This window comes from Marmota marmota, unplaced genomic scaffold (genome assembly GCF_001458135.2).
Source record: "Marmota marmota marmota unplaced genomic scaffold, marMar, whole genome shotgun sequence".
In the NCBI taxonomy this organism is placed as follows: domain Eukaryota; kingdom Metazoa; phylum Chordata; class Mammalia; order Rodentia; family Sciuridae; genus Marmota; species Marmota marmota.
In genome coordinates this window covers 16662991-16689186 of record NW_026000229.1, presented here as the reverse complement: position 1 = coordinate 16689186, position 26196 = coordinate 16662991, and the positions used below count along the sequence as shown (strand labels likewise).

The following is a 26196-nucleotide window of genomic DNA, read 5'->3' as shown; positions in this document are numbered from 1 at the left end:
TAGTACTAGGGATTGAACCAAACCCTCAGTGGTAGTGATACTCTACCACTGAGCTTTTTAAAAATTTTTTGAGACAAGGTCTCACTAAGTTGCTGAGGCTAACCTGGAACTTGTGTTCTTCCTGTCTAAGCCTCCTAAGTCACTGGAATTACATGGCCACATTTTGTGTTCTACAATAATAACTTGGCAGCTTTGAACTTCTGAGTTTCTGACCCCTCTCCATTGCTGCTTTCTATCCTCTTGCTGCTTTTGCTCACTTTGACATTTCTTTTTTACTTCTATGTCGTTTACTCTACCTATCTCTGCCTCCCATCAGTCTGAAGTTTTATTGCTGCTTCTCTTTTCTGGTAGAAAGCAGTCAAGCAAAATCAATAACCTGTTTTTCAGCCAAAAGTAAACTTATACTTGTTGATATCTTTCAGTTTTATCCACAATTTTATTCTCTAAGTGCAGTACATAGAACCTTTTATGTTTTACACTTGGACTTATGAACTTCTGAGAACCAAGAAAGTATATTCTCATCTTGTGAAGCAGCATAGTTAAAAATACAGACGTTAGTTTAGAGTCGGACTGATTTGCATTCAGATCTTGGCTTTGCATCTTGTTTAGGTATCTAACACAAAAGAACAGATATCAACTCTTCTTTAGCCTGATTATTTTAAACTAGGAAACCAGGTTATGGCAAAAGGTACCTGTTAATGTAAGGGATTAGACAGGAGCAATGAGCCACTGCTCAGCTCCTCTTCAATGTGTGGGGTTCCCCAGCCAGTTCAACACTGGCATTGGAGGGGAAAGACTATAATAAAAGCTGTCAAGAGGACTGTGCAAATCAGACACAGGGGTACATGCTTGTAATCTTAGCTTCTTTGGGGGCTGAGGCAGGAGTTTTCTAACTTTGAGTCAGTCTCGGTTTAAAAAAAAAAAGCATGAAGAGACTGGGGATGTAGCTCTGTGTTACAGTGCTTGCCTAGCATGTACCAGACCTTAGGATTCAATCCATAGTATTATAAACAAACAATCAAAGAGAAGAAAGAAAGCAGACAAAAACAAGGAAGAAAAGGAGAGAGGGAAGAGACAACATAAGATGACCAAAAGGCTTGGAGGCTACTCTGGGAAATGATAGCTGGTGGAGAATGCCTAGGTAGAGGTTTTTCAGAGGTGCTGTTCTGGACCCCTATGCTATAGTTTTGTGTAAATTGCTCCCCTCTTGGGGAGGAAGTAGAAATGTTCTATTTCTATTCATTTATTATGAATAATAATACTGTTATTCCAACTCTGTGTACTAGAAATTCAGTTATTGAGAAAGTTTTTGAAAGTCATGAGTCAACCCCATTCCCCAGTTTACATTTTTGTATCATTTATACCATATTACTTAAATACTACAAATTTGTGTAAGTTTGTGTGGAATTTGTGCAATATTGTTTTCCAGCTGTGTTTCCTACTTGGAAACCAGGGCTTACATCTGGCTCCAGATGCCCAATATAACAGAGCTGAGGGTAGCTACTATAAAGTACAAACAATAGGTGCACACCTGTAATTCCACAACTCAGAAGGCTGAGGCAGGAGGATTGTAAGTTTGAGACCAACTTCAGCAGCTTAGCAAGGCCCTAAGCACTTAGTGAGACCCTGTCTCAAAATAAAACATAACAAAAAGGGCTGGGGATGTGGCTCTGGTTAAGCACCTTTGGTTCAATCCCCAGTTCCAAAGAAATAAAACAACGTACAAACAATTGTATGTAATTTTGTTTTAAATATGTCTTTAAAAACTTATTACTAGTCTTTCAAGAACCCTCATTTCCTTAGGCTGGTTGGAATATTCATTCTCTACCCTATGCATCCTGTGATCTTATGGATTAGTAGAGGTAATGATTGCTTATGACAATGTTTTCTGCTTTATCATAGAGTTTTTCTTGTTTACGGCATTCTAGATTATAAACTTTCTGGAAGTAAGAGACAAATTTATTCAATCCCACTTCCCCACTCTCAAACACATACAAATAGAATATCACTTTGACTTAGTAGCGTTTTGTAATTAAGAGGTTACTAAGGTTTGCATTATCTGTGGTTTTAATTTCTTAGTAATGTTCAGAATTTCACACTCTCCTAGACTGGGAGCCAAAAGACTATAAAATTGGTAGCAGAGCCATCAGGGTGCTAATGAGTTATAAATTGCCCTTACTTTTAAATGTTAAAGGAAATTTTACTTATAGATGATGATATGGCTACTTCAGCTTTACCTAGAGGAAAGTCTAAAAATATTTACAGTACTGTTTTACAACTTCACATCAGTTCGTTTATATCTAGACATCCCATCCTTTTTTTACTGTGTCATAATATGTCACTCAGCTATTCAGCCAACTTTACTTTCTTCCTTATCTAATAGGAGTATGTTGTCTGTGTGTTTATTTCAACTAAGTTGTAAGATGCATGAGAATAGATTGGGATCATGTCTTTTTTAAGTTTTAGGTGGACACAATGTCAGATCAGGCTGGGCAGGCAGCAGCCAAAGTTGGCAGATTTAAAAGGGCCACTGAACAGGCTTTATTGAGATATCACCCGGGCGGAACTCGATCAGACCCACAGAGGGGACAGGGGAAGGGTCTGAGGAGAAACCGAGTGGAAGCTCGACTGGACTGGACTTTTATGGGGCTTACAGCAGGAAGGGAAGGGCTTGGGACAGGAAAAGGTATCTCTAGGGTCCCTTGCCCCCTTGGAGTTGGTCAAGGGAGTTGGCTGAACTCCAGGATTGGCCAGGGGGTCCTGCTGATTTACAGGCGTTAGTCAGGAGATCTGGCTGATTGACAGGCGTTTCCGATGGCATCTGATTGATGTTCAAAGCAGCGCGGGCTGCTTTGTTCTAAGTTGCCACTAAGTCGCCACCAAGTCGCTGCCACCGACCTAACATTCCAGCCTTTTTGGTGATATAGGGCTGCGAATTTCGTCTGGCTACTTCCTGCTTGTTTAGGGGCGTAGTAGGTGGGGGAGTGGCTTGTAGGTTCAGTGGGGAGGCAACTGTAGGGGTGTAGGAGCATCTGGTTGTAGGTCACTCTGGCAATTTCACTCCCGCTTTCCAGTGAACCTGAGAAGGCAGGGAGCAATCATTAGTAGAAGCCCTATTACTAAAATAGGAGTGAGAATGGGAGTCAGCCACGCAATAAGGGTTGAATTTAGCCAGCCTGGCCAGGGGTCATTTGATGGTTGCTGTTTAAGCCTTTAACCCAAACGACGGAGGGTGTCAACATTCTCTTCGACCAATCCAGTTTCATTGATATAATAGCAGCATTCTTCTTTTAGGAACAGACAGGTTCCTCCTTTATTTGCTGTGAGGAGGTCTAGAGGTTGACGGTTCTGCAATGAACACAATATCTTTATTTTACATTTATGTGGTGCTGAGGATCGAACCCAGAGCCTCGTGCATGCTAGACGAGCACTGTACCACTGAGCCACAACTTCAGCCCCTAAAAAAGTAAATTTAAATACATGAAATCAAACCAATAATGTACATAGTATCCATTTTATGAGAATATAAACAAAAAGCCAGGTGCAGTAGCACACACCTGTAAACCCAGCTGCTTGGGAGACTGACATAAAAGGAAAAAAAATTCAAAGCCAGCCTAGGAAACTTAGCAAGACTCTGTCTCAAGATAAAATAAGGAAGGCAAGGATATAGCTCAGTGGTAGAGTCCCTAGGTTCAATCCCTAGTGCTTAAAAAAAAAAAAAAAAAAAAAAATGCCTGTAATTACATGCTTGTAATCCCAGTGACTTGAGAGACTCCGGCAGAGGATCACAAGTTGGAGGCAGCCTCAGCAATTTAATGAGGCCCTAAGCAATTTATCAAGACCCTGTCTCAGGGCTGGGGTTTTGGCTCAGTGGTAGAGCGCTTGCCTAGCACATGTGAGGCCCTGGGTTCGATCCTCAGCACCACATAAAAATAAATAAATAAAATAAATGTGTCCAACTACAACATATATATATATATTTGTTTTGTTTTAAAGAAACCCAAAACACCTTAAAAAAAAAAAAAGACCCTGTCTCAAAATTAAAAGGGGCTGGGGTTATGGCTCAAGCGCTCGCCTTGCGTGTGTGAAGCCCTGGGTTCGATCCTCAGCACCACATAAAAATAAATAAATTAAATAAAGGTATCATGTCCATCTACAACTTAAAGGGGGGGTGGCTAGGGATATGGCTCAGTGAAGTGCCCCTGTGTTCAAGCCCCAGTACCCCCACTCCAAAAAAAAAAAAACAAGAGGGACCTGAAGGTAAAATTTACTCTTCCTACTTTTGTAGTTGGATCAGTTTTTTTTTTTTTTAATATTTATTTTTCAGTTTTCAGTGGACACAAATCTTTATTTTTTTATTTTATGTGGTGCTGAGGATCAAACCCAGCGCCCCGCGCATGCCAGGTGAGCGCGTTACCGCTTGAGCCACATCCCCAGCCCCATGGATCAGTTTTGACTACATAAATGTTTTGAGGTTATGATGTGTCCCCTGAATCAAAGCACTGATGCTTTGGGATTAGTTTGTCTCAGCATGGCACTCCTCCTAAGAACTGGGGGAACCTGACAACTGCCTTGTATTAGGTCATTTTCCCTTTATCTTGCTGCAGTATTGATCAACTATAAAAATGGAAAATAGTCAGCCACTCTAAAACTTAATAATGGTTAATAAGATTTTCTGTATGACTTTTGGTAAAGATGACAGTAACTACCTAGAGAAACAGGACTATTGTTACAGAATTTTTAGCAGAATTACTATCATCTCCAAACATGCTAAGGTTTTCCTTGTTTTGTGAACACTATGAAAAATAGGAAGCTTTCTAAAATGAAGATCTATTTTTCTCTTTCTTGTCAGCCTACTTACTGCCCTAAAGCTACTTTTAGTAGAGAAACTAGATCTGTTAAGTGTTATTTTCTGCTTTTCCTTCCTGTCCTCTTATTCTCCCAGCTGACTCAACCCAGAACCTTATAGGGAGAGTATTACACTTCAACAAAATGTGTTTCCTTTGACATTTAAACAACCCTCCATTTTGTCTTTCCATATTAGAATTTTTCCTCTTCCCCTTCAGCACTCTGCCTGACCTGTCTTTTTTTCAGTTCATTTATTATTGCTAAGGTTTGCAGATTGTACCAGAGGAAGGAGCCACTTTTATAAACATGTGTTCTTGCCCAGCTATTTTCAGAAGTAGGAGTAACATTCGTCTTCTGATTGTATGCCTGCTCCCTATATACAGCTGTGCTCATCCACCCTTATAAATGAGGTTACTCTAAGTCTTACCTTATCTAGAAATAAATGGACACTGTTCCTGTTTAAAATTGTTATGCAGGGCTGAGTTGTAGCTCAGTGGTAGAGTGCTTGCCTAGCATGTGTGAGGCACTAGGTTCGATCTTAAGTACCAAGTAAATATGAACAAATAAGGGGCTGGGATTGTAGCTCAGTTGTGGAACACTTACCTAGCCCCATGAGGCCCTGGGTTCAATCCTCAGCACCACATAAGGATAAATAAATAAATAAATAAAATAAGAGTATAGTATCCATCTACAGCTCCAAAAAAAATCTAAAAAATAAATAAATAAACAAACAAATAAAATAAAGTTTAAAAAAATCTAGCATTTAAAAAAAATTGTTATGCATTAAGCAGAGCAACCCATCACTGACGGGAGATGGCCACATGAATTCACTTTGCTAATAGCCATGGAGAATTTAGCTTAATTACTACTTCTTACACAATATGCTATTTCTTTAAGATGCCAGAGCCTTGAAGAGGGATAGGAATCCTATCCTTCTCCCCCTCTGGATCCCCACACCCTGCAATTCTACATGTGTCTTTTAACCAAAATAAAGGGACATTCTAAGGAAATTGCATGAAGAGAATTCATTAGAGATAGCTATGTCATGAGCTAAGGCTCTCAACTAACACTGAGGTGTGTTCAGTAAGTTAATTATCCTTTCTGGACTTTAATTTCCTCATTTTAAAAGTAGCTTTTTTTTTCAATAACTTTATTTTATTTATTTGTATGTGGTGCTGAGGATCGAACCCAGTGCCTCACATGTGCTAGGCAAGCACTCTACCACTGAGCCACAACCCCAGCCCTTAAAAGTAGCTTTAAATGGGGGTCAGGGTGTGACGTAGTGGTAGAGCATTCATCTCACATTGAGGAGACCCTGGGTTTGATCCCTAACATGTGTCGGGAGGAGGATTGTGCTTTCTGTTTGGGTTTTTTTATTTTTTTTAAGGGTACTAGGGATTGAACTCAGGGTTACATCCCCAATCCTATTTTGTATTTTATTAGAGACAGGGTCTCACTGAGTTGCTTAACACCTTGCTGTTGTTGAGGCTGGCTTTGAACTAACTATCCTCCTGCCTCAGTCTCCCAAGCCTCTGGGAATACAGGTGTGCACCACCTCGCCAAACAAGATTGTGCTTTCTATCTCCTTATGACCTGCCTTGCTTAAAAAATGATGTTAGGGGGCTGGGAATATGGCTCAAGCGGTAGCACGCTCGCTTAGCATGCACGGGGCGCTGGGTTCGATCCTCAGCACCACATACAAATAAAAATAAAGATATTGTGTCCACTGAAAACTAAAAAATAAATATTAAAAACTCTCTCTCTCTCTCTCTCTCTCTCTCTTAAAAAAAAAAAAAAAAAGTGATGTTAGGACTGGGTATGTAGCTCAGTTGTAGAGTACAGCGTAGCAAATACAAGGACTGAGTTCAATCCCCAGCACCAGGGTGAAAGAGAAGATGATATAAGGTTGTAAACATTTAGTCAGAAATATAAAAACACTTTCCAAGTTGGTAGGATTATAGACATGTGCCACTGTACCCAGTTTAGTAACATAAATTCTGATTCCACAATAAGATCATTCTTAAAGCAATGTCCAAAAATTTGAGGCTGAAGTCTTAATACTCCATAGTTTGGTCTAAGCATTTTCTTTGTATTGCACTGTTAGCTAGTTGTCTTATTAATAGTGTTATAATTGTTTTTGTTTTAATCCTGTATTACTGATTAAAAATCTGAGATTCATAGAAGCCAAATGAATTGTCCAAGGTTATACTGTAACAGAGCAAGGTTTTGGTCTAAGGTTTTCTGATTTTAGGTACTGTGATCTTTTACAGCACTCTAGATCAAAGAAAATGAAAATAGGTGAATTACTACAGAGACCTTGAGAGTACTAAACAAGTAGTATTTTATTAATATGTGACCAAAGACAAAAGATTAATTCTAGATTCCCCAGATTTATTCTCTTTGATACACAGAAAATATATTTTGGAAGTTCCAATCAAGGTGATTTACAGAGCTGAATGTGATGGCTGTAATCTGGGGCTTCTAAGGCTAAGGCAGTAGAATCATAGGTTTAAGGCCATCTTCAGCAACTGAGTGAGGACCTAAGCAACTTAGAGAGATCCTATTCCAAAATAAAAAGGACTGGGGGTGTAGCTCAATGGTAATGTGCCCCTGGGTTTAACCCCAGTACCAAAAAAAAAAAAAAGAAGAAGAAGATGATTTACAGAGCCAGGCATAGTGATGCACACCTATAATCCTATGACTCAGGAGGCTGAGGCAAGAGGATCATGAGTTCAAAGCCAGCCTGGGCAGCTTAATAAGACACTTTCAAAAATTTAAAGGGATGTTAGCTCAGTGATACGAGCACTGCTGGGTTTAATCCCCAATATTATAAAGAAAAAAGAATTACTTACAGGGCTCAAACTTTTGACATATCTTCTCCTCCAAGCACTTACCAAGAATTTAAAGTAAAATATGAAAAAGAGAAATCAAAGAACATGTGAAGACAGGGGTGGTGCAAACCTGTAGTCCCATCTACTTACTACTATTACTCAGGAGGCTGAGGCAGGCCTGGTGTGGTGGCACACACCCGTAATCCCAGTGGCTTGGGAGGCTGGGGCAGGAGGACCACAAGTTCAAAGCCAACTTAGAGAGGCCCTAAGCAACTCAGTGAGATCCTGTCTCTAAATAAAATATTTAAAAGGGCTGGAGATGTGACTTGGTAGTTAAGTGCCCTGAATTCAATTCCCGGTACCAAAAAAAAGATGAGGTGGGTAGGAAGAACACTTGAGCCCACAAGCTTGACACTAGCCTGGGCAACATAGAGACTCTGTCTGAAAAAGAAAAGAAAAAGAACGAGGCACAGTGGTGCACACCTGGCCTGTAATCCCAGCAATTTAGGAGGCTGAGACAGGAGGATTGAAAGCTCAAGGTTAACCTCAGCAATTTAAGGAGACCCTGTCTTAAAACAAAAAAAAAAGCTAGGGGTACAGCTCAATAGTAGAGTGCCCGTGGGTTCAGTCCTCAGTACATACCCACAAAAGAAAATGTTTGGTTTTAAAAACAAAATAACTATCTCAATGAACCAAAAACAGAAGAGTTGGAAGTCACTAGTGTGGCTGAAGCTGTGGACTTGCTGAGTTTCTGATGGGTAAATAATTATTACAAATGCCCCAGAAAGAGATGAGAATTCGGGGCTGGGTTGTGGCTCAAGAGGTAGAGTGGGGACTGAGTGGGGACCTAAGCAACTTAGCATGCGTGAGGCACTGGGTTCAATCCTCAGTACCACATAAAAAATAAAATAAAGTATTGGGGCTGGGCTTGTGGCTCAATGATAGAGTGCTCGCCTAGTACTTGTGAGGCACTGGGTTCGATCCTCAGCACCACATAAAAATGAAATAAAATATTGTGTCCACCACCTACAACTAAAAAATAAATATTAAAAAAATAATAAAATATTGTGTCCACCTATAATTAAAACATAAATATTTTTTTAAAAAATGAGATGAGAATTTGCCAGGCATGGTGGCGTATGCCTGTAATTTCAGTGTCTTGGGAGGCTAAAACAAGAGTATCACAAGTTTGAGGTCAGACTAAGCAATGTAGTGAAACTCTGTCTCAAATAAAAAGTAAAAAGGGCGTGGGGTGTAATTCTGTGGTAGAGCTCCCTGGGTTCAATCCCCAATACTGTAGAGAAAAAATAAAGAGAGAGATGAGAACTTGAAGCTAGGGGAGTAGGATAGTAACCCCCAACCAACCTCATGCAGGGAATCATTTAATTGGGGGAAGAGAGAAACCTAAGGAGAGCTGGAAAAGACTATATCACGCTGCCTCTTGATTCGCTGATTTAGAATTATGATATCTTAGGCCTAGGGTTGTAGCTCAGGGGTAGAGCACTCGCCTAACATGTGCAAGTCCCTGGGTTCGATCCTCAGCACCACATAAAAATAAAATAAATATATTGTGTCTATCTACAACTAAATAATAATAAAATATTTTATTAAAAGAATTATGATATCTTTAATTTTACTGTGACACAGACCATTTCAGTAGCTATTTGGGTTGGGTCCTTAGGGTACCAGAAAGAAGAAACTGTAAAATTATTAGAGAAAAGGTGGGGGTTAATAACAAAGTCATACCACTCAAAAAAAAAAAAAAAAAAATCCTGAAAACCAAAATTTTATATAATAGAAATCTTGTGCTAAGGAAAGTAGCCAGTTAAAATTAACTATGACTTCCACTTTAGGGAAGATGGAATAGACAGACTTTTCCCTGTTCTTCCCATTAATTTCAACTAAAAAACTTAGATATAAACAAAAACAACAAACTGTGGAAGGTACAGAAGAGAAGGGAGACCAGCAAGGGAGCCCAGAGCCAAAGACCTAAGTCCCAACATGGTGGTAATTCCCCGGGGCTTTGGCTTTCCTTTTGCCTCCCACATCCCATATGTAGAAGAATTCAAGCTGAACAGGAATGAGACAAGTATATTTACCTTTATTGCTTTTAATCCAACATAGTGATAGAAGTTCTAGCCACTGTCAATAAGTTAAGAAAAGGAAATAGAAGACATAGATTAGAAAGGAAGAAGTTAAACTGTTCCTGTTGGCCAGCCTCACCAACTTAGCAAGACCCTATCTCAAAAATAAAAAGGGCTGGGGTAGCTATGTGGAAAGCACCCCTGGGTTCATTCCCCAGTACTAGAGGGTGGGGGAAAGCAAAAAATTGTTCCTATTTTCAGATCACTTGATGTCTTTAGAGAAAATCCTTACAATTATACAAAACTCCTGGAATTAATAAATGAGATCAGCTAGATCAAAGAATATAAGATAAACTTAAAAAAATCAGCTGTGAAGCTATTATACACTAGCTACGAATACATGGACAGTGAAATTAAGAAATATAATACCATTTACAGTAGCCATCCTACTATAAAATATTTAGATATAAATCTAAGAAAACATCCATGGGATTTGTATGCTATAAGCCACATAGTGCTGATGAAAAAAATTAAAGAATATCCATATAAATACAGAGAAATGCTGTTTACAAATTGGCAAACAACATAGTAAAGATGATAGTTTTCCTCAAATTAACGTACAGGCTTAACAGAATCCCTAACCAAAATTCCAGCAAATCATTTGTTTGTTTATTTTTTGTACTGAGGATTGAACCCAGGGGTGCTTTACTACTGTGTTACATCCCCAGTCCTTTTATATATATATAAGAGAGAGGGGGGGTTCATTAAGTTGCTGAGGCTAGCCTCAAACTTGTGATCTTCCTGCTTGAGCCTCTCAAATTACTGGGATTACAGGCATGCACCACTATACCAGCAGCAAGTTTGTTTTTTTGTTTACTTTGTTTTGTTTTGATATTTAGATATAAAGAAGATTATTTTAAAATTTACATGGGAAGGCAAAGGAACTAGAACAGCTATCACCACTTGCTTAACATGTGCAAGGTTATGGGTTCAATCCCCAGAACTGGAAGAAAGAAAGAAGGGGGGGGGGAAGCTATAACAAAAGAATAATAAAATGGGAAAGTACCCAATTTTAAATCTTGCTGTATAGCCACAGTAATTAAGACTGTGTGGAGGCCTGGGGATATAGCTCAGTTGGTAGAATGGTTGCCTCTCATGCACAAAGCCCTCCTTCAATCCCCAGCACCATCAAAAAAAAAAAAAAAAAAAAAAAAAGACTGGAATTGGCAGAGGGATAGACATATAAATTAATGGAACAGGACAGAGAATTCAGGAATAGACTCACTCAAATGTGCCAAACTGATTTTTGGCAAATGCGCAAAGGAAATTCTTTGGGTGAAAGATAGCCTCTAGGACAAATGAACATAGATGGAAAAGAAAAAAAATAATCTCATTCAAAAAGTGACTCAAGCCTGGCGTGGTGGGGCACGCCTCTGGAGGCTGAGACAGGAGGATTGAGAGTTCAAAGCCAGCCTTAGCAATAGCAAGACGCTAAGCAAGTCATTGAGACCCTGTCTCTAAATAAAGTACAAAATAGGGCTAGGGATGTGGCTCAGTGGTTGTGGGTACCTAAGTTCAATTCCTGGTACCAAAAAAAAATTGACTCAAAATGAGCTGGGCGTAGTGACATACACCTCTAATCCCAGTAGCTTGGGAGCTGAGGCAGGAGGATCATAATTCTCCTTTGGGAATTTAGGAGGCCCTTAGCAACTCAGAGACCCTGTCTCTAAATAAAATGTAAAAAAGGGCTGGGATGTGGCTCAGTTGTTAAGTGTCCCTTGGTTCAATCTTCAGTACCAAGAAAAGGGGAGGTATGGAGGTTGACTCAAAATGGATCAAGGACTTACACAGAAAACAAAACTTTTAGGGAAAAATCTGGAAGAAAATCTTTAGTTAGGGCCAAGTATGGTTCTCAATCTTGACACTAAAACATGATCCTATAAAGAGAAAATTGATAAATTAGATTTCATCAAAATTAAAATGTTAGTTCTGGGAAAGACTGTTAAAATAATGAAATGACAGAGCTACCAAATAGGAAAAAATATTCCACCAAGGCCTAGGATACATAAAGAACTGTCAAAATTTAACAGAAAACAAAAAATGTAATCAGAAATGGGCAAAATATATGAACAGACATTTTACCAAAGAGGCAAATAAGTACACAAAAATATATTCAATATCATTAGCCATTAGGAAAATGCAAATTAAAACCACAATGAGATGTTACTTCCACAGCCATCCTAACACCAAATACTGGCAAGGATACAAACCGACTGGTGGTGGGAATGTTAAAAGGTACAGCTGCTCTGAGAAGTTTCTTTAAAAAACTAGATTTGCAACTTTAGTGTAACCCAACAGTTGCACTCCTGGGTATTTATCCCAGAGGAATGAAAACGTGTTCACACAAAAACTTGTACATATATATTCATAGTAGTTTTATTCATAATAGCCCAAAACTAGAAATAATCCAGATTTCCTTCAAAAGGTGAATGGTAAAACAAACTGTGATACAACCATACCATAAATACTGCTTAGCAGTAAAAAGCAATGAACTGCCAAGAATGGTGGCACAACCCTGTAATCCCAGTGATTTGGGAAGCAGAATTGTAGGTTTAAGGACAGCCTCAGCAATTTAGCAAGGCCCTAAGCCACTTAGTGAGACCCTAAAATCAAAAAGGGCTGGAGATAATGTAGCTGAGTGGTAAAGTGCTCCTGAGTTCAATCCCCAACACCCCTGCCCCACTCCCCCCAGCAAAAAAAAAAAAAGGGCAGTGACCTGAACTGCAAGGTGAGGTTGGATATGCCTGTAATTCCAGCTACTTGGGAGGCTGAGGTGGAGGATTCCAAGTTCCAGACTAGCCTGGGCAACTTAGGGTGACCCTGTCTCAAAATAAAAGAAAAGGGGCAAAGGGGTGTAGCTCAGTAGTAAAGCACTTGGCTAGCATATGCAAGGACCTAAGTTTGATCTCCATTACTGAAAAAATAAAAAGGCAAACAGATTAGTAATTGCCCTGTGTTAAGGAAGGGTATGAGTGGGAGGGAAGTGACTATAGCCTAAAAGATACTGTAGGTATCTTTGTGCTGGTAGAAATGTTTTGTACCTTCCCTGTATCAATATCAGCTTCCTGATGGGGATGTTGTACTATGGTTTTGAAAGATATTACCATTGGGGGAAAACTGACTGAAGGATACATGGGATCTCTATTATTTATCATAACTGTATGTGAATCTATAATATCTCAAAATTTTAAAACGAATTAATTTAATAAAAACATCAAGACTGGAGCTAGAGTTATAGCTTAGTGGTAGCATGTTTGCCTGGCATGCACAAGATCCTGGGTTCAATCCCCAGGACTGTAATAAATAAATAAATAAAACAAGCAAACAAAAAGCCATAAAGTCTAGGTATGGTGGTGCACACCTGTAATTCCAGCAGCTTGGGAGGTTGAGGCAGGAGGATCACGAGTTCAAATTGCTAGCCTCAGCAATGGTGAGGCCCTAAAGCAACTCAGTAAGACCCTGTCTCTAAATAAAATATAAAATAGGGCTGGGGATGTGGCTCAGTGGTTGAGTGCCCCTGAGTTCAATCTCTAGTACCCCATCCCCACCACCCCAAAAAAGAAGCCATCAGGACTTACATGCATAGCTAAGTAAATTGATTTAATTAAGTATTTTTAGTTTTATGAAAGAGAAACAAAAATAATGTCTATTAATAAGATGAAACTTTTACTCAAACAGCCAAAAACTAAATAATGTCACATAGATATGAAAAATTTAGCCAGTTTAAAATCTTGGAAATGAAAAATAGTCATTGAAAAAAAAAATGTTTTTAGCTCAGTACCTTAAATTCAAGAAATTAAATTTATAGATAATTTCTGGCAATATGCCACATAGCTATAATTTCAACACCTCAGGAGGCTGAGGCAGGAGGAATATAAGTTCAAAGCAAGCCTGGGCAATTAAGTGAGACCCTGACTCAAAATAGAAAAGGCTGGGATGTAGTAGTAGAGTGCTGTTGGTTTCAATTCCCAGTACTGCAAAATAAATAAATGTACAAGTAATGACCTGAGAGATTCCAGGACACATCTAGTGTAAGTCCTTAGAAAATAAAAGAATGAATAAGTGACAAGCAATAAATGAATATAAAATAAGTGATAATTTTCCTAATTCGAAATTTAAGTATTTAGATAGTGCACTCCAAGTATCAAATAGGATAAATAAAAGTAAATAATATTCTAATTAAACATGGTAGATCAACCTCCTCCCTTATAACTTACTTAAATGTCAGTAAAGAGATTTGTTTTTAAGGGATGAACTCAAAAGTTTGAAAAGTATACTGCAGACAAGTATGATCAGTAGAACTGATTATAGCATGTGCAATTCCTTGGGTTTAATCTCCAGCACCACATAAGGGAAAAAAAGAAAGAACAAGCAAGCAGAAAATTAGTAGGGATGTAGAAGAATAACACTGTCAGCTTGACCTTTCATTTATAGAACACCCAACAACTGCAGAATATATACTTTTTAATATTCTTTTCAGGTGCACATTGTCCTTCAAGAAAGACCATATTTTAGAACATAAATTAACTCTCACTGAATTTAAGAGGATTGAAATCATATAGCGTATGTTCTCTGACCACAGTAGAATTAAGTTAGAAATCATTAACAAAAAAATATTTAAGAAAGAGCATTTGACAAGAAGGGTAAGGCCCTGCCTTTAAGCCCCATCACCCCAAATTAAATATTTTTAAAAAGCTGGAAAATCCTCATATATTTGAAATTTGACAATAGCTTCAGGATCAAAAAAAAAAAATTGTCAGAGAAACTAGAAAATATCTTGACCTAAATGACAATGAAAACTGATCAGAATTTGTTAGGATGCAGCTAACATAGGTCTTAATGGAAATTTATATCTTTAAATTGCTTGCACCAGGGCTGGAGATATAGCTCAGTGGTAGAGCCTGTTCTCAGCCTGTATTTAGTATGCACAAGGCCCTGGCTTCAATCCATAATACCAAAAAATTAAAATTAAAAAAAGAAGAAACAAATTCTAAAATAGGTCGACAACTTTCTGTAAGGAGCCAGATAGTAAGTAAATATCTTAAGTTTTGCAGGTCATACAATCTTTGTTGCATCAACTCTGCCCTGTGGTGTAAAAGAAGGCATACACAATGTATAAATAAACAGGTGTGATTATGTTCCAATAAAACTTTATTTGTAAGCAGTGATAGTAAATTTTATATAATTTTATAACACAAAAATCTCATTTTCATTTTATTTTCTGTCATTAAAATATAAAATTACTTTTTAACCAAACATTAAAAAAATACTTTGCCAGGCACAGTGGTGCACACCTGTAATCCCAGCAGGAGGATTGTGAGTTCAAAGCCAGCCTCAGCAGATTAGTAAGGCACTTAGCAACTCAGCAAGACCCTGTCTCCAAATAAAATATAAAATGGGCTGAGGATGTGGCTCAGTGGTTAAGCCTCCTGGATTCAATCCTTAGTAATAGAATACTAATACTAATACTAATAATACTAATAATAATAATAATAATAATAATAATAATTCAAAGATCAAAAAGTCTCAGAATACTACATTACCAAAGGGAAAGGTCAAGAAGTGTTTCGTGGGCTGCTGAGGAATAGGTAAATTTAATAAATCTCTTTGAGGCATTTTGGCAGTGTTTATGAAAACTCTAAATACAAATTCTTTGTAGCAGTTTTACTACAGGATTTTAATCTTATAGATACATTTGTATAGGAAAGATAAAACATTTGTACAAGGCTGTTTATTGCCATTTATTTATAATAGCAGAAGAGTGAAGCAATCTCAAGAAAAATAAAATAGCTTTCTGCATACTCATAGAATGATCCAAAATATATGGATATGTGAAAACAACAATGTTCAAAACATTTTGTATATATAGGGCAGGTGTTGTGGCTCAGAGGTAGAGCGCTCGCCTACCATGCGTGAGGCACCGAGTTCGATCCTCAGCAACGTATAAAAGATTAACAACATGTCAGGAGTATTCACTGTGCCTCATTTTGGAATGAAATTGTACCCAGAAAACCTAAGATGTCCACCAAAAGGAGACCAAATTGTGATAAGTATTTTAAAGAATAAATTGTGGGGCTGGGGATGTGGCTCAAGCGGTAGCGTGCTCGCCTGGCATGCGTACGGCCGGGGTTCGATCCTCAGCACCACATACAAACAAAGATGTTGTGTCTGCCGAAAACTGAAAAATAAATATTGAAATTCTCTCATTCTCATTCTCTCTCTCTCCCTCCCCCCCCCCCGCGCTTAAAAATAAATAAATAAATTGTGGTCAAATCATGCATTGAAATAAATACTTTGCTCACTTGGGAATGGTACCAGAGGATCTAAGAAATTATTATCTCCCAAATTAACAAGTACATTACAACAAGTACAAGACAAAGAATACCTGGAATGTAGCCTTTGAATCACTTCTTTAAAAACCCCCTGTTCCCCGTGATGGGCAGAATCACAGCCTCTGGGACAGGAGTCCCCTGTATTTTCTCTTTTTCTAGCAAAGCAAGGAAACTTCTTTTTCCTTTTTCTAAAAAAAAAAAAAATCACCAAGGATAAATCTCACATCCATACTGTTACATGAGAAAGGTAAGTTGTATTGCCAACATGATCTGATCAACATAAAGCTTTAAAATATAAATAATGCTTTTGAATTATAATATTTTACTACTTAGAAATGAAATCTGATGCACATAAGGCACAAAATCAGTCGATTCATTGAGCTGTGTGATAGGTACATGGTTATTGTTTTTTTCCCCCTATATGAGGATTAAACCCAGAGGAGCTCTACCACTGAGCTACATTCCCAACCTTGGTTTTGGAGACAGGGTCTTTAAATTGCCAAGGAAGCCCTCAAGCTTGGGATATCCCTGCTTCAGTCTCCTGAGTCTTAGGGTTATGCTGCCACACCTGTCTTTGTTTATTGTTTCATTTTGTTGATACTGGAGATTGAACCCAAGGGTTCTTTATTACTAAGCTATATCACCAGCCCTTTTTTATTTTTTATTTTGAGACAGGGTCAGAATTGCTCAGAACTTAGCTAAGTTGCTGAAGCTGGCCTCAAATTTTTGATCCCCTGCTTCAGCCTCTTGAATTGCCAAGGTTACAGGCATGTGCCAACACACCCAACCATGTTTTTTTTTTTTTTTTTAATATTTATTTATTTATTTAATTTTTTTTTAGTTTTCGGCGGACACAACATCTTTGTTTGTATGTGGTGCCGAGGATCAAACCCGGGCTTCACGCATGCCAAGCAAACGCGCTACCGCTTGAGCCACATCTCCAGCCCCCATGGGTTTTTATTAGGTTATCTTTCATACTTTTTTTTTTAAAGAAATATTGCTTCTGCCCACCCCCACCCCCACCCCAGTATTGGGGATTGAATCCATGGGCACTCTACCACTGAACTACATCCCCAGCTCTTTTATTTTTTGAAGACAGGGTCTTGCTAAATTGCCAAGGCTAGCTGTACACTTACAGTCTTCCTGCCTCAACCTCCTGAGTAGCAGGAGTTACAGGACTTGCACCCTTGCGCCCAGCTGCATAATATTTTTTTAAAATATTTAGTTATAGATGGGCACAATATCTTTATTTTAATTTATGTGGTACTGAGGATCAAACCCAGAGCCTCGCGCATGCTAGGCAAGCGCTCTACCTCTGAGCCACAACCTCAGCCCCTGCATAATATTTTTAAAGTTAAGAAATTGTGTTTTGCGTTGACCATGAAGTCTTTGCAGCTATTACCTATCCAACTGTGCCTATCCTGTTCGTCCCATTGGTGCCCAGTGCAATTCCAAGCCCTCCCACAGAAGTCAGAGTGCTCAAATGAAGAATACCCTTTCCAATGGCCAACAGGGTTTGCCTTTTCTATATTTCTGTCTTCTTGTTTTTCAGGTATGTTGGTGGTAAATGTAACATGGAGGAACAAGACATATGTAGGTACACTTCTTGACTGCACACGGCATGATTGGGCACCCCCAAGGTGAGCACTTAGTCTGAATCTCTCTATAATCAGTGAACCCTTATACCTTTATCCTGCTAGAGCCGTATACCCATCTTTTTTTTAAAGGGCATTATAATATAGAAATAAGAGAAGGCACTGTGTTCATCTCGCATTTAAAAGAATAAATGGGGATGGGGCAGTAGCTCATTGGCAGAGCGCTTGCCTAGCATGTGTGAGGCACTGGGTTCGATCCTCAGCACTGCATACAAATAAAATAAAGACATGCTGTCCATACACACTACAAAAAAAAAAAAAAGAATGAATAGATTATGTATTAAAGTGTTGGCTGGGAAATAGGGGTAGAAGAATGGGAAATAAATTATTTTCTTAATTGCTTGGTCGTTTTTTTTGTTTTGTTTTGTTTTCTTATGTGTTTGGTATCATGGGCACTGAACCATATCCCTAGCCCTTTTTATTTTTTGAGACAGGGTCTCACTATGTTGCTTAGGGCCTCACTAAATTGCTAAGGCTGGCCTCTAGTTATGATCCTCCTGCCTCCAGAGCCTCTGGGATTACAGTCATGCAGCAACACAACCAGTGAAGAAATCCTTTTTAAGCCCTTGTCTAGAATTAAATTCTAGCTTCTTCCTTTAGTCACCTTGAGACTAAGGATATAAAATCTAACTATCAGTGAACAAACACGCATTGATGATGCTTTTCAATGATAAGTATCCCCCCAGAAACTCATCTCAAGAACATGTTTAGTTTTATAAGCCCTACTAGACTAGACATGTAGGCAAGGACCTTTACAAATTGCCATTTTTGCGAGGGGAGGGGGTACTCAGAACCCATGTACCCATGCTAGGCAAGTGCTGTACCACTGAGCTGCATCCTCAGCCCCTCAAATTCTAATTTGACCTGAAGAACATTTGCCTAGCATGTGTAAGGATCTGGATTCAATCTTCAATCCCTAGCACTACCAAAAAAAAAAAAAAGATTAATATTTCAGTGAATGGCATATTACTTTTTAGTACCCAATTTGCCAGGGCTTGGGGTGCCTGAATGTGGGAGAATAATTTACAGCTGTCATGCAGATAACATCCAAGGAGCTCAACACTTAATGTAGTTCCCACACATTTACAAGCTTCTTTAATGACTCATAGTCATTAAAAATGGTAGTTACCAAGTAGGGTATATGGTGCACACCTATAATGGCAACTGCTTGGAAGACTGAAGTAGAAGTATCCCAAGTTTGAAGGCCAACCTGGACAAGAAAGCTAGACCCTGTCTGAGGATGGGGGTGGGGGATGAAGAAGAAAAGAAATTGGTAGTTACCATCTAGACATCTTTTACAAAAACTATACTGCCCATTATTCCCTTGAAACAAAGATCGGCAAGAATGTCCCAAGGAAAATTATTTTTGAAGTTTTTTTACTCCCTGTCACTTTCTTTTTGTCTACTGTAATGGTGCTCTACCTGGGATTATGTGGTTATTTATGCCTCCTAATATTGAGAGATGCTGGGCCAGGCTTCTGGAGGCTTAGCATATTATAAAACTGTTCAGATGAGCTCAGACCAGTTTTATGTGTGTTTGTTTATTTGTTTAAATATTTATTTTTTATTTGTAGTTGGACACAATACCTTTGTTTTATTTATTTATTTGTGGTGCTGAGGATCGAACCCAGGGCCTCCCACACACTAGGTGAATGCTCTGCCACTAAGCCATAAACCCACCCCAAGTTTTTTGTTTGTTTGTTGTTGTTTTTGTACTGGAGATTGAACCTAGGGGGCTTAACCACTGAGCCACATCCCCAGCCCTTTTTACTTTTCATTTTGAGATAAGGTCTTACTAAGTCACTGAGGCTACCTTTGAACTCATGATCCTCCTGCCTCCTTCCAAGTCACTGGAATTACAGGCATGTGCCACCATGCCCAGCTAAGACCAGTTTTTGTTCTCTATATCCTCTTTTTTTATTTCTGAGAAATCTTTTGGAAGGATTTATTTCTGCTTTGGGGTATGTAAGAATCTAGAGAAACAGTGGGTAAGTAGGGCAATAATAAAAATAGTAGCTTTATAATATGAATGTTCTGGGGGCCCAAAGGAGATAATTGACAAAAATTGTCTTTTTTTCTGCCATAGCTGTGGCACTCACAGTCTTAGAAACAATCTATTCCACCTGCCCCTGGAGTAAGAGTCAAAACCATCTTTAGATCTAAACAGGAACCATCTTTAGCTAAGTGTTTTATTAGTTTAGATAGTATTTTGGGGTCCATGAAAAGCTACTCTAGGGCCAGTGAAAAAAGATCCATAGGTGCAAATCTCGAGATGCAAACATTCAAAAAATTCATATACTATTTATTGGCTGACATTGTGTTTAGGACATATTTAGGAGTGTTTTAAATGAATGGATGTTTGATTTGTTCTACCAGTCTATACCTTTGTGGTAAGGTATTTAGGCAAAAAGCATTATGCTGAAAGCAGAACTAAATTCTGGTTGTTTATTGCCATTAATCAGCAGTGTGACTTTGAGTCAGTTACTTAGCATTCCTGGTCTCAATTTCCTGAGTGATCTTTAAAGTCTTCTCTGAAACCGTGATTATGGCTGCATATAGGAAATGCAGAATGACTATTTTTTGTGTGATGGAACAAATGCAGGCATGACTACTCTTTGCCTGCATGGCTTTAGAGAGAAATGCTGGGGAATAATTTGTAACTGGCATGCAGGTAAAATCCTAGGAGTTCACCACTTAATGCAGTTCCCACAAGCACAAATTCTTTCAACAAATCATATTTGTTGAAAGCAATAATCATCATCTGGAAGGTTCTTCTGGAGGCTACAACTAAACTGGTTTAAAGACTTTTTTTTTTCCATCATGCACAGTGGCACACACCTGTAATCCCAGCTACTCAAGAGGATGAGGCAGGAGAATTGCAAGTTCAAAGCCAGCCTCAGCAAACTAGTAAGACTCTGTCTTAAAATAAAAAATAAGAAAAAAAAAAGGTCTGGGGGCATGGCTCAGTGGTTAAATGCCCCCGGGTTCAATCCCCAGTACCAATAAACAAATAAATAAAGATGGTTTCTCTTCTTAATACTATCCTGTTATATTTGTTCTTTGCCAAGATTCTGTGACTCACCCACCAGTGACTTGGAAATGCGCAATGGTCGAGGTAGAGGCAAACGCATGCGTCCGAACAGTAACACACCTGTCAACGAGACAACCACAGCCTCTGAGAGCAAAGGGACCAGCAGTAGCAGCAAAACCCGAGCAGGAGCCAATAGCAAAGGCCGCCGGGGCAGCCAGAATTCTTCAGAGCATCGCCCACCTGCCAGCAGCACTTCAGAAGATGTGAAGGCCAGCCCTTCCTCAGCTAATAAGCGGAAAAATAAACCCCTTTCAGACATGGAGCTGAATTCTAGCTCAGAGGACTCCAAAGGGAGCAAGCGTGTCCGTACAAATTCCATGGGCTCAGCCACTGGCCCCCTCCCTGGGACCAAGGTGGAACCCACTGTTCTGGACAGAAATTGTCCCTCTCCAGTCCTAATTGACTGTCCCCACCCAAACTGCAACAAGAAATACAAGCACATCAATGGACTTAAGTACCACCAAGCTCATGCCCATACAGATGATGACAGCAAGCCTGAAGCAGATGGAGACAGTGAGTATGGAGAAGAGCCCACCCTCCATGCAGACCTCGGGAGCTGCAATGGTGCACCCGTCTCACAGAAAGGTTCCTTGTCCCCTGCCCGTTCAGCTACCCCCAAAGTTCGGCTCGTGGAGCCTCATAGCCCCTCTCCTTCAAATAAATTCAGCACAAAAGGCCTCTGTAAGAAAAAATTGAGCGGAGAAGGGGACACAGACCTTGGGGCCTTATCCAATGATGGCTCTGATGATGGACCCTCAGTAGTGGATGAAACAAGCAATGACGCCTTTGATTCTTTGGAAAGGAAGTGTATGGAAAAAGAGAAATGTAAAAAACCCTCTAGTTTGAAACCTGAAAAGATTCCTTCCAAGAGCTTAAAGTCAGCCCGGCCCATTGCCCCTGCTATCCCCCCACAGCAAATCTACACTTTCCAGACAGCTACCTTCACAGCAGCAAGCCCAGGCTCCTCCTCAGGCTTGACCACCACAGTGGTTCAAGCCATGCCTAACAGTCCTCAACTCAAGCCCATTCAGCCCAAGCCCACTGTTATGGGAGAACCTTTTTCAGTCAACCCTGCCTTGACTCCAGCCAAGGACAAGAAAAAGAAAGACAAAAAAAAGAAGGAATCTTCTAAGGAACTTGAAAGTCCTCTGACCCCTGGGAAGGTATGTCGAACAGAAGAAGGCAAAAGTCCATTCAGGGAATCATCAGGAGATGGGATGAAAATGGAAGGACTCCTGAATGGCTCATCAGACCCCCATCAAAGCCGACTGGCTAGCATCAAGGCTGAAGCTGATAAAATCTACAGCTTCACAGACAATGCCCCCAGCCCTTCAATTGGAGGCAGCAGCCGCCTAGATAGCACAACCCCTACCCAGCCCCTGACTCCCTTACATGTAGTGACCCAGAATGGAGCTGAAGCCAGCTCAGTCAAAACCAATAGCCCTGCATACTCTGACATCTCTGATGCTGGGGAGGATGGGGAAGGCAAGGTGGACAGTGTCAAATCAAAGGACCCTGAACAGTTGGTTAAGGAAGGGGCTAAGAAAACTCTTTTCCCTCCTCAGCCACAGAGCAAAGACTCACCATATTATCAAGGCTTTGAGAGTTACTACTCTCCAAGTTATGCACAGTCTAGCCCAGGGGCTCTGAACCCCAGCAACCAGGCAGGAGTGGAGAGCCAGGCCCTGAAGATGAAAAAGGATGAGGAACCTGAGAGTATAGAGGGGAAAGTAAAGAATGATGTCTGTGAGGAAAAGAAGCCTGAACTGAGTTCCAGTCAGCAGCCCTCAGTCATCCAGCAGCGGCCCAACATGTACATGCAGTCCCTGTATTACAACCAGTATGCCTATGTGCCCCCCTATGGCTACAGTGACCAGAGTTACCACACCCACCTCCTGAGCACTAACACGGCTTACCGGCAGCAATATGAAGAACAACAGAAAAGGCAGAGCTTGGAGCAGCAGCAGCGGGGACTGGACAAGAAGGCAGAGATGGGCCTGAAGGAAAGAGAGGCAGCACTCAAGGACGAGTGGAAGCAAAAGCCGTCAATTCCACCTACCCTCACCAAGGCTCCCAGCTTAACAGACCTGGTAAAGTCAGGACCCAGTAAAGCCAAGGAGCCAGGGACTGATCCTGCCAAGTCAGTCATCATTCCCAAGTTAGATGATTCTTCAAAACTCCCCAGCCAAGCCCCTGAAGGCCTTAAAGTGAAGCTGAATGAGACCGGCCACCTAGGCAAGGAGGCCTCTGAGGCTAAGACAGGCACAGAGTGTGGCCGACAGGCAGAGGTGGATCCAATACTCTGGTACCGACAGGTAACTCTTGCCCTTGGGAGGAAGTGAAATACTGTCTGATAAACTTTCTGTCTCCCTCACAAATGAGGGCTATCCTTAGATAAGGGTTCATTTGAGATTAGCAAATGTGGGTGTGGTGGATAATTCTGGAGGCTGAGGCAGGAAGATCACCAAGTTCAAGGGCAGCCTCGGCAATTTGGCAAGCCCCTGTCTGAAATAAAATTAAAAAGTAGAAGGACTGAGGATGTAGCTCAGTGATAGAGCATCCCTGGGTTCAATCACCAATACCTTTTTGTTGTTGTTGTTATAGATGGACACAATATCTTTATTTTGTTTATTCATTTTTAAGTGATACTGAGGATCGAACCCAGTGCCTCAATGTTCGAGGCATGCGCTCCACCACTGAGCCAAAACCCCAGCACCCCCAATTGCTCGCTTCGGCAACACATAGACTTTAAAAATTGGAGTTTTAGAGTTATGATTTTAGGAATTCTTTATCTTTGTAAAATTTTTTAGTGATTTTTTTTAAAGGCTGTGATAGGATTGCAAGTTTGAGGCCAGTCTCAGCCACTTAACAAGACCATCTCAAAATATAAAGGAGTGGGGATATAATTCTGTGATAGAGGGCCCCTGGATTCAATCCAGAGTCTCAGGGAATGGGGGTAAGCACTATATAGCTCTGTAAAAGAGGTTTTTTCCATTTGATAAGAAAGACCTAGGTACATTAGCTTGATTGTCTAAAGTTACTTGAACCTTCACTAGCAGAGCCAGGACTAGAACTTAGATATCTTATTTCCTAGTATAATGTTCCTTCCACTGTTTAGTTCCTTCCTATGGAATGAGTTAATGGTATCTCTTCATGTTTTAGAGCAGGTCAAAAGTACACTACTCATTTTCTTTAAGAACGATTTTATAGCCATATGTGATAATGTCTGTAATTCCAGCTACTTGGGAGACTGAGACAGGAAAATCGCAAGTTTGAGGCCTGCCTGGGCATCTTAGCAAGACCTTGTCTGAAAATAAAATTTATAAAAGGACTAGAGATGTGGCTTAATGGTATATCACTTGCCTATCATGCATGAGGCCCTGCATTCAATCTTCAGAACTGAAGAAGAAGAGGGAGAAAGGGGATTTAGTAGGTGGAGTTAGAACAGAGAATGTAGAGTCTGGCATCTTTATTCACGGAACTTAGACTATCTTCCCTTCCCTACTGGTGAACACTTACCCTCCTTCTCTGACCTGGCAGCAGTGATAGCTTTCTACCCATTGAGCTTGCCCTGAAGAAGGGAAACAATAGCTCAATTAGTAGACTGCTTGCCTGGCATGTATAAGGCCCTGGGTTCAATCCCTAGCACCACCACACACACCAAAAAAAAGTGTGCTGAAGAAAGGAAACAATCTAAATGTTTTAGAAGGAGGTAGCCCCTTCTATTCCAGGAATATTTGTCCCAGAATGTCTGTGCTTGCCTAGAGAACGTATACTGATAGGTTTTCCTTTTCTCTCCCCACATCTTGTCTCCTTGAGTGGGGAGCTTTTTAAACAAGAGAAACCAAAATTGGATTGTAAACAAAGATCAATAAAAGCCAGGATCCTACCCTGCCCCAGGAGTCTAGTGTGCTTGTATTTATACTGGGACCTGGGGCTTGAACTATATCTCTGTCTTATGTGTACAACACCTCGTTCTGTGATTATTGTAGGAGGCAGAACCCCGGATGTGGACATATGTTTATCCTGCCAAGTACTCAGATATAAAGTCAGAGGATGAGCGGTGGAAAGAGGAACGGGATCGCAAATTGAAGGAGGAAAGGAGTCGGAGTAAGGACTCTATCCCCAAGGAGGATGGGAAGGAAAGCACAAGTAGTGACTGCAAGCTGCCCACGTCTGAGGAGTCCCGCCTTGGGAGCAAGGAGCCGCGACCAAGTGTCCATGTGCCTGTGTCCTCTCCCCTCACCCAGCACCAGTCCTACATCCCTTATATGCACGGCTACTCCTACAGCCAGTCCTATGATCCCAACCACCCCAGCTACAGGGGCATGCCTGCTGTGATGATGCAGAACTACCCAGGTACAGCATCCTAGTGCCATCTCTGCTCCATTTACCAGGAAGGGAGATTTCAAACCCAGAGTTTTGTTGCTTGGCACTAAGACTCAATGAGGCTTGTTTAGATGACAGCCCTTTTTTGATTGTATCATTCTGTGAAGTGGTCACACTTTCTCGTAGCTCCTTAAATGACTCCTGATTATAGTCTGAGGGACTAGCTCTCCTTCCCTTGTTCAAGCTAGAGGGTTGCCTCTACTGTCAGTTCTCATTGATACTCTTAGTATCACCATCTAAGCTGGCTTCTTTTTTTTTCAGACATATGCTCTAAATTTTGCAATGTACAAGGCACTATGGAGAATATAAAAGAGATTAGTTCCCGCCTCTCAAAAACCTTATAACTTGATAGAGTAGAGACATGTGGAACAAATAAAATTCAGATCAGAACAATGTATATATTCAGTTGCAAGATCATGCTCAGCTGAAAGTTTGGAAGGCAATCAAGAGACAGGAAGAACAGTTTAAAGTAAGGGGATGTCTGGCTAGGTTCAACTTGAGAAAGATTAGCTCTTTATGCTGGTATCCATGAGTTCCTAGAGGGGTGGGGCAAGTAGAGTTAAATAAGAACATTTTCTTTTTTAAAAAGTTTTTAGGGGCTAGGTTGTGCCTCAGTAGTAGAGCTCTTGCCTAGCATGTGCGAGGCACTGGGTTCGATTCTCAGCACCACATATAAATAAATGAATAAAATAAAGATCCAAAAACATCTAAAATTTTTTAAAAAAAAAGTTTTTAGAAGAAAATGTTCTTAGTCAACTCTGCTTGCCAATTTCTATTGCCCAAAGAGTCATGTGGGATTCTTCTGGGGTAGAAGGGCATTCAATTTAACTTTGTTTTGTTATTTATCTTAACATGTAATAATTATATATATTAATAGGATATAATGTCATATGTCAACAAATGTAT

The 26196-nt window shown here is 40.1% G+C and overlaps 1 protein-coding gene across 2 annotated transcripts in view; it reads left to right on the top strand.

The window, feature by feature from the left end:
- Znf609 (zinc finger protein 609) overlaps positions 1–26196 on the top strand; it is a 185495-nt gene that overhangs the window by 152005 nt on the left and 7294 nt on the right. The window contains exons 4-6 of one of the 2 annotated variants that reach the window (XM_015480550.2): positions 17708–17795; positions 20879–23216; positions 24894–25260. In XM_015480550.2, the coding sequence (XP_015336036.2) occupies positions 17708–17795; positions 20879–23216; positions 24894–25260 (2793 nt within the window). The remainder of the gene's footprint in view (positions 1–17707; positions 17796–20878; positions 23217–24893; positions 25261–26196) is intronic. The other variant, XM_048793855.1, reaches the window with a different exon arrangement.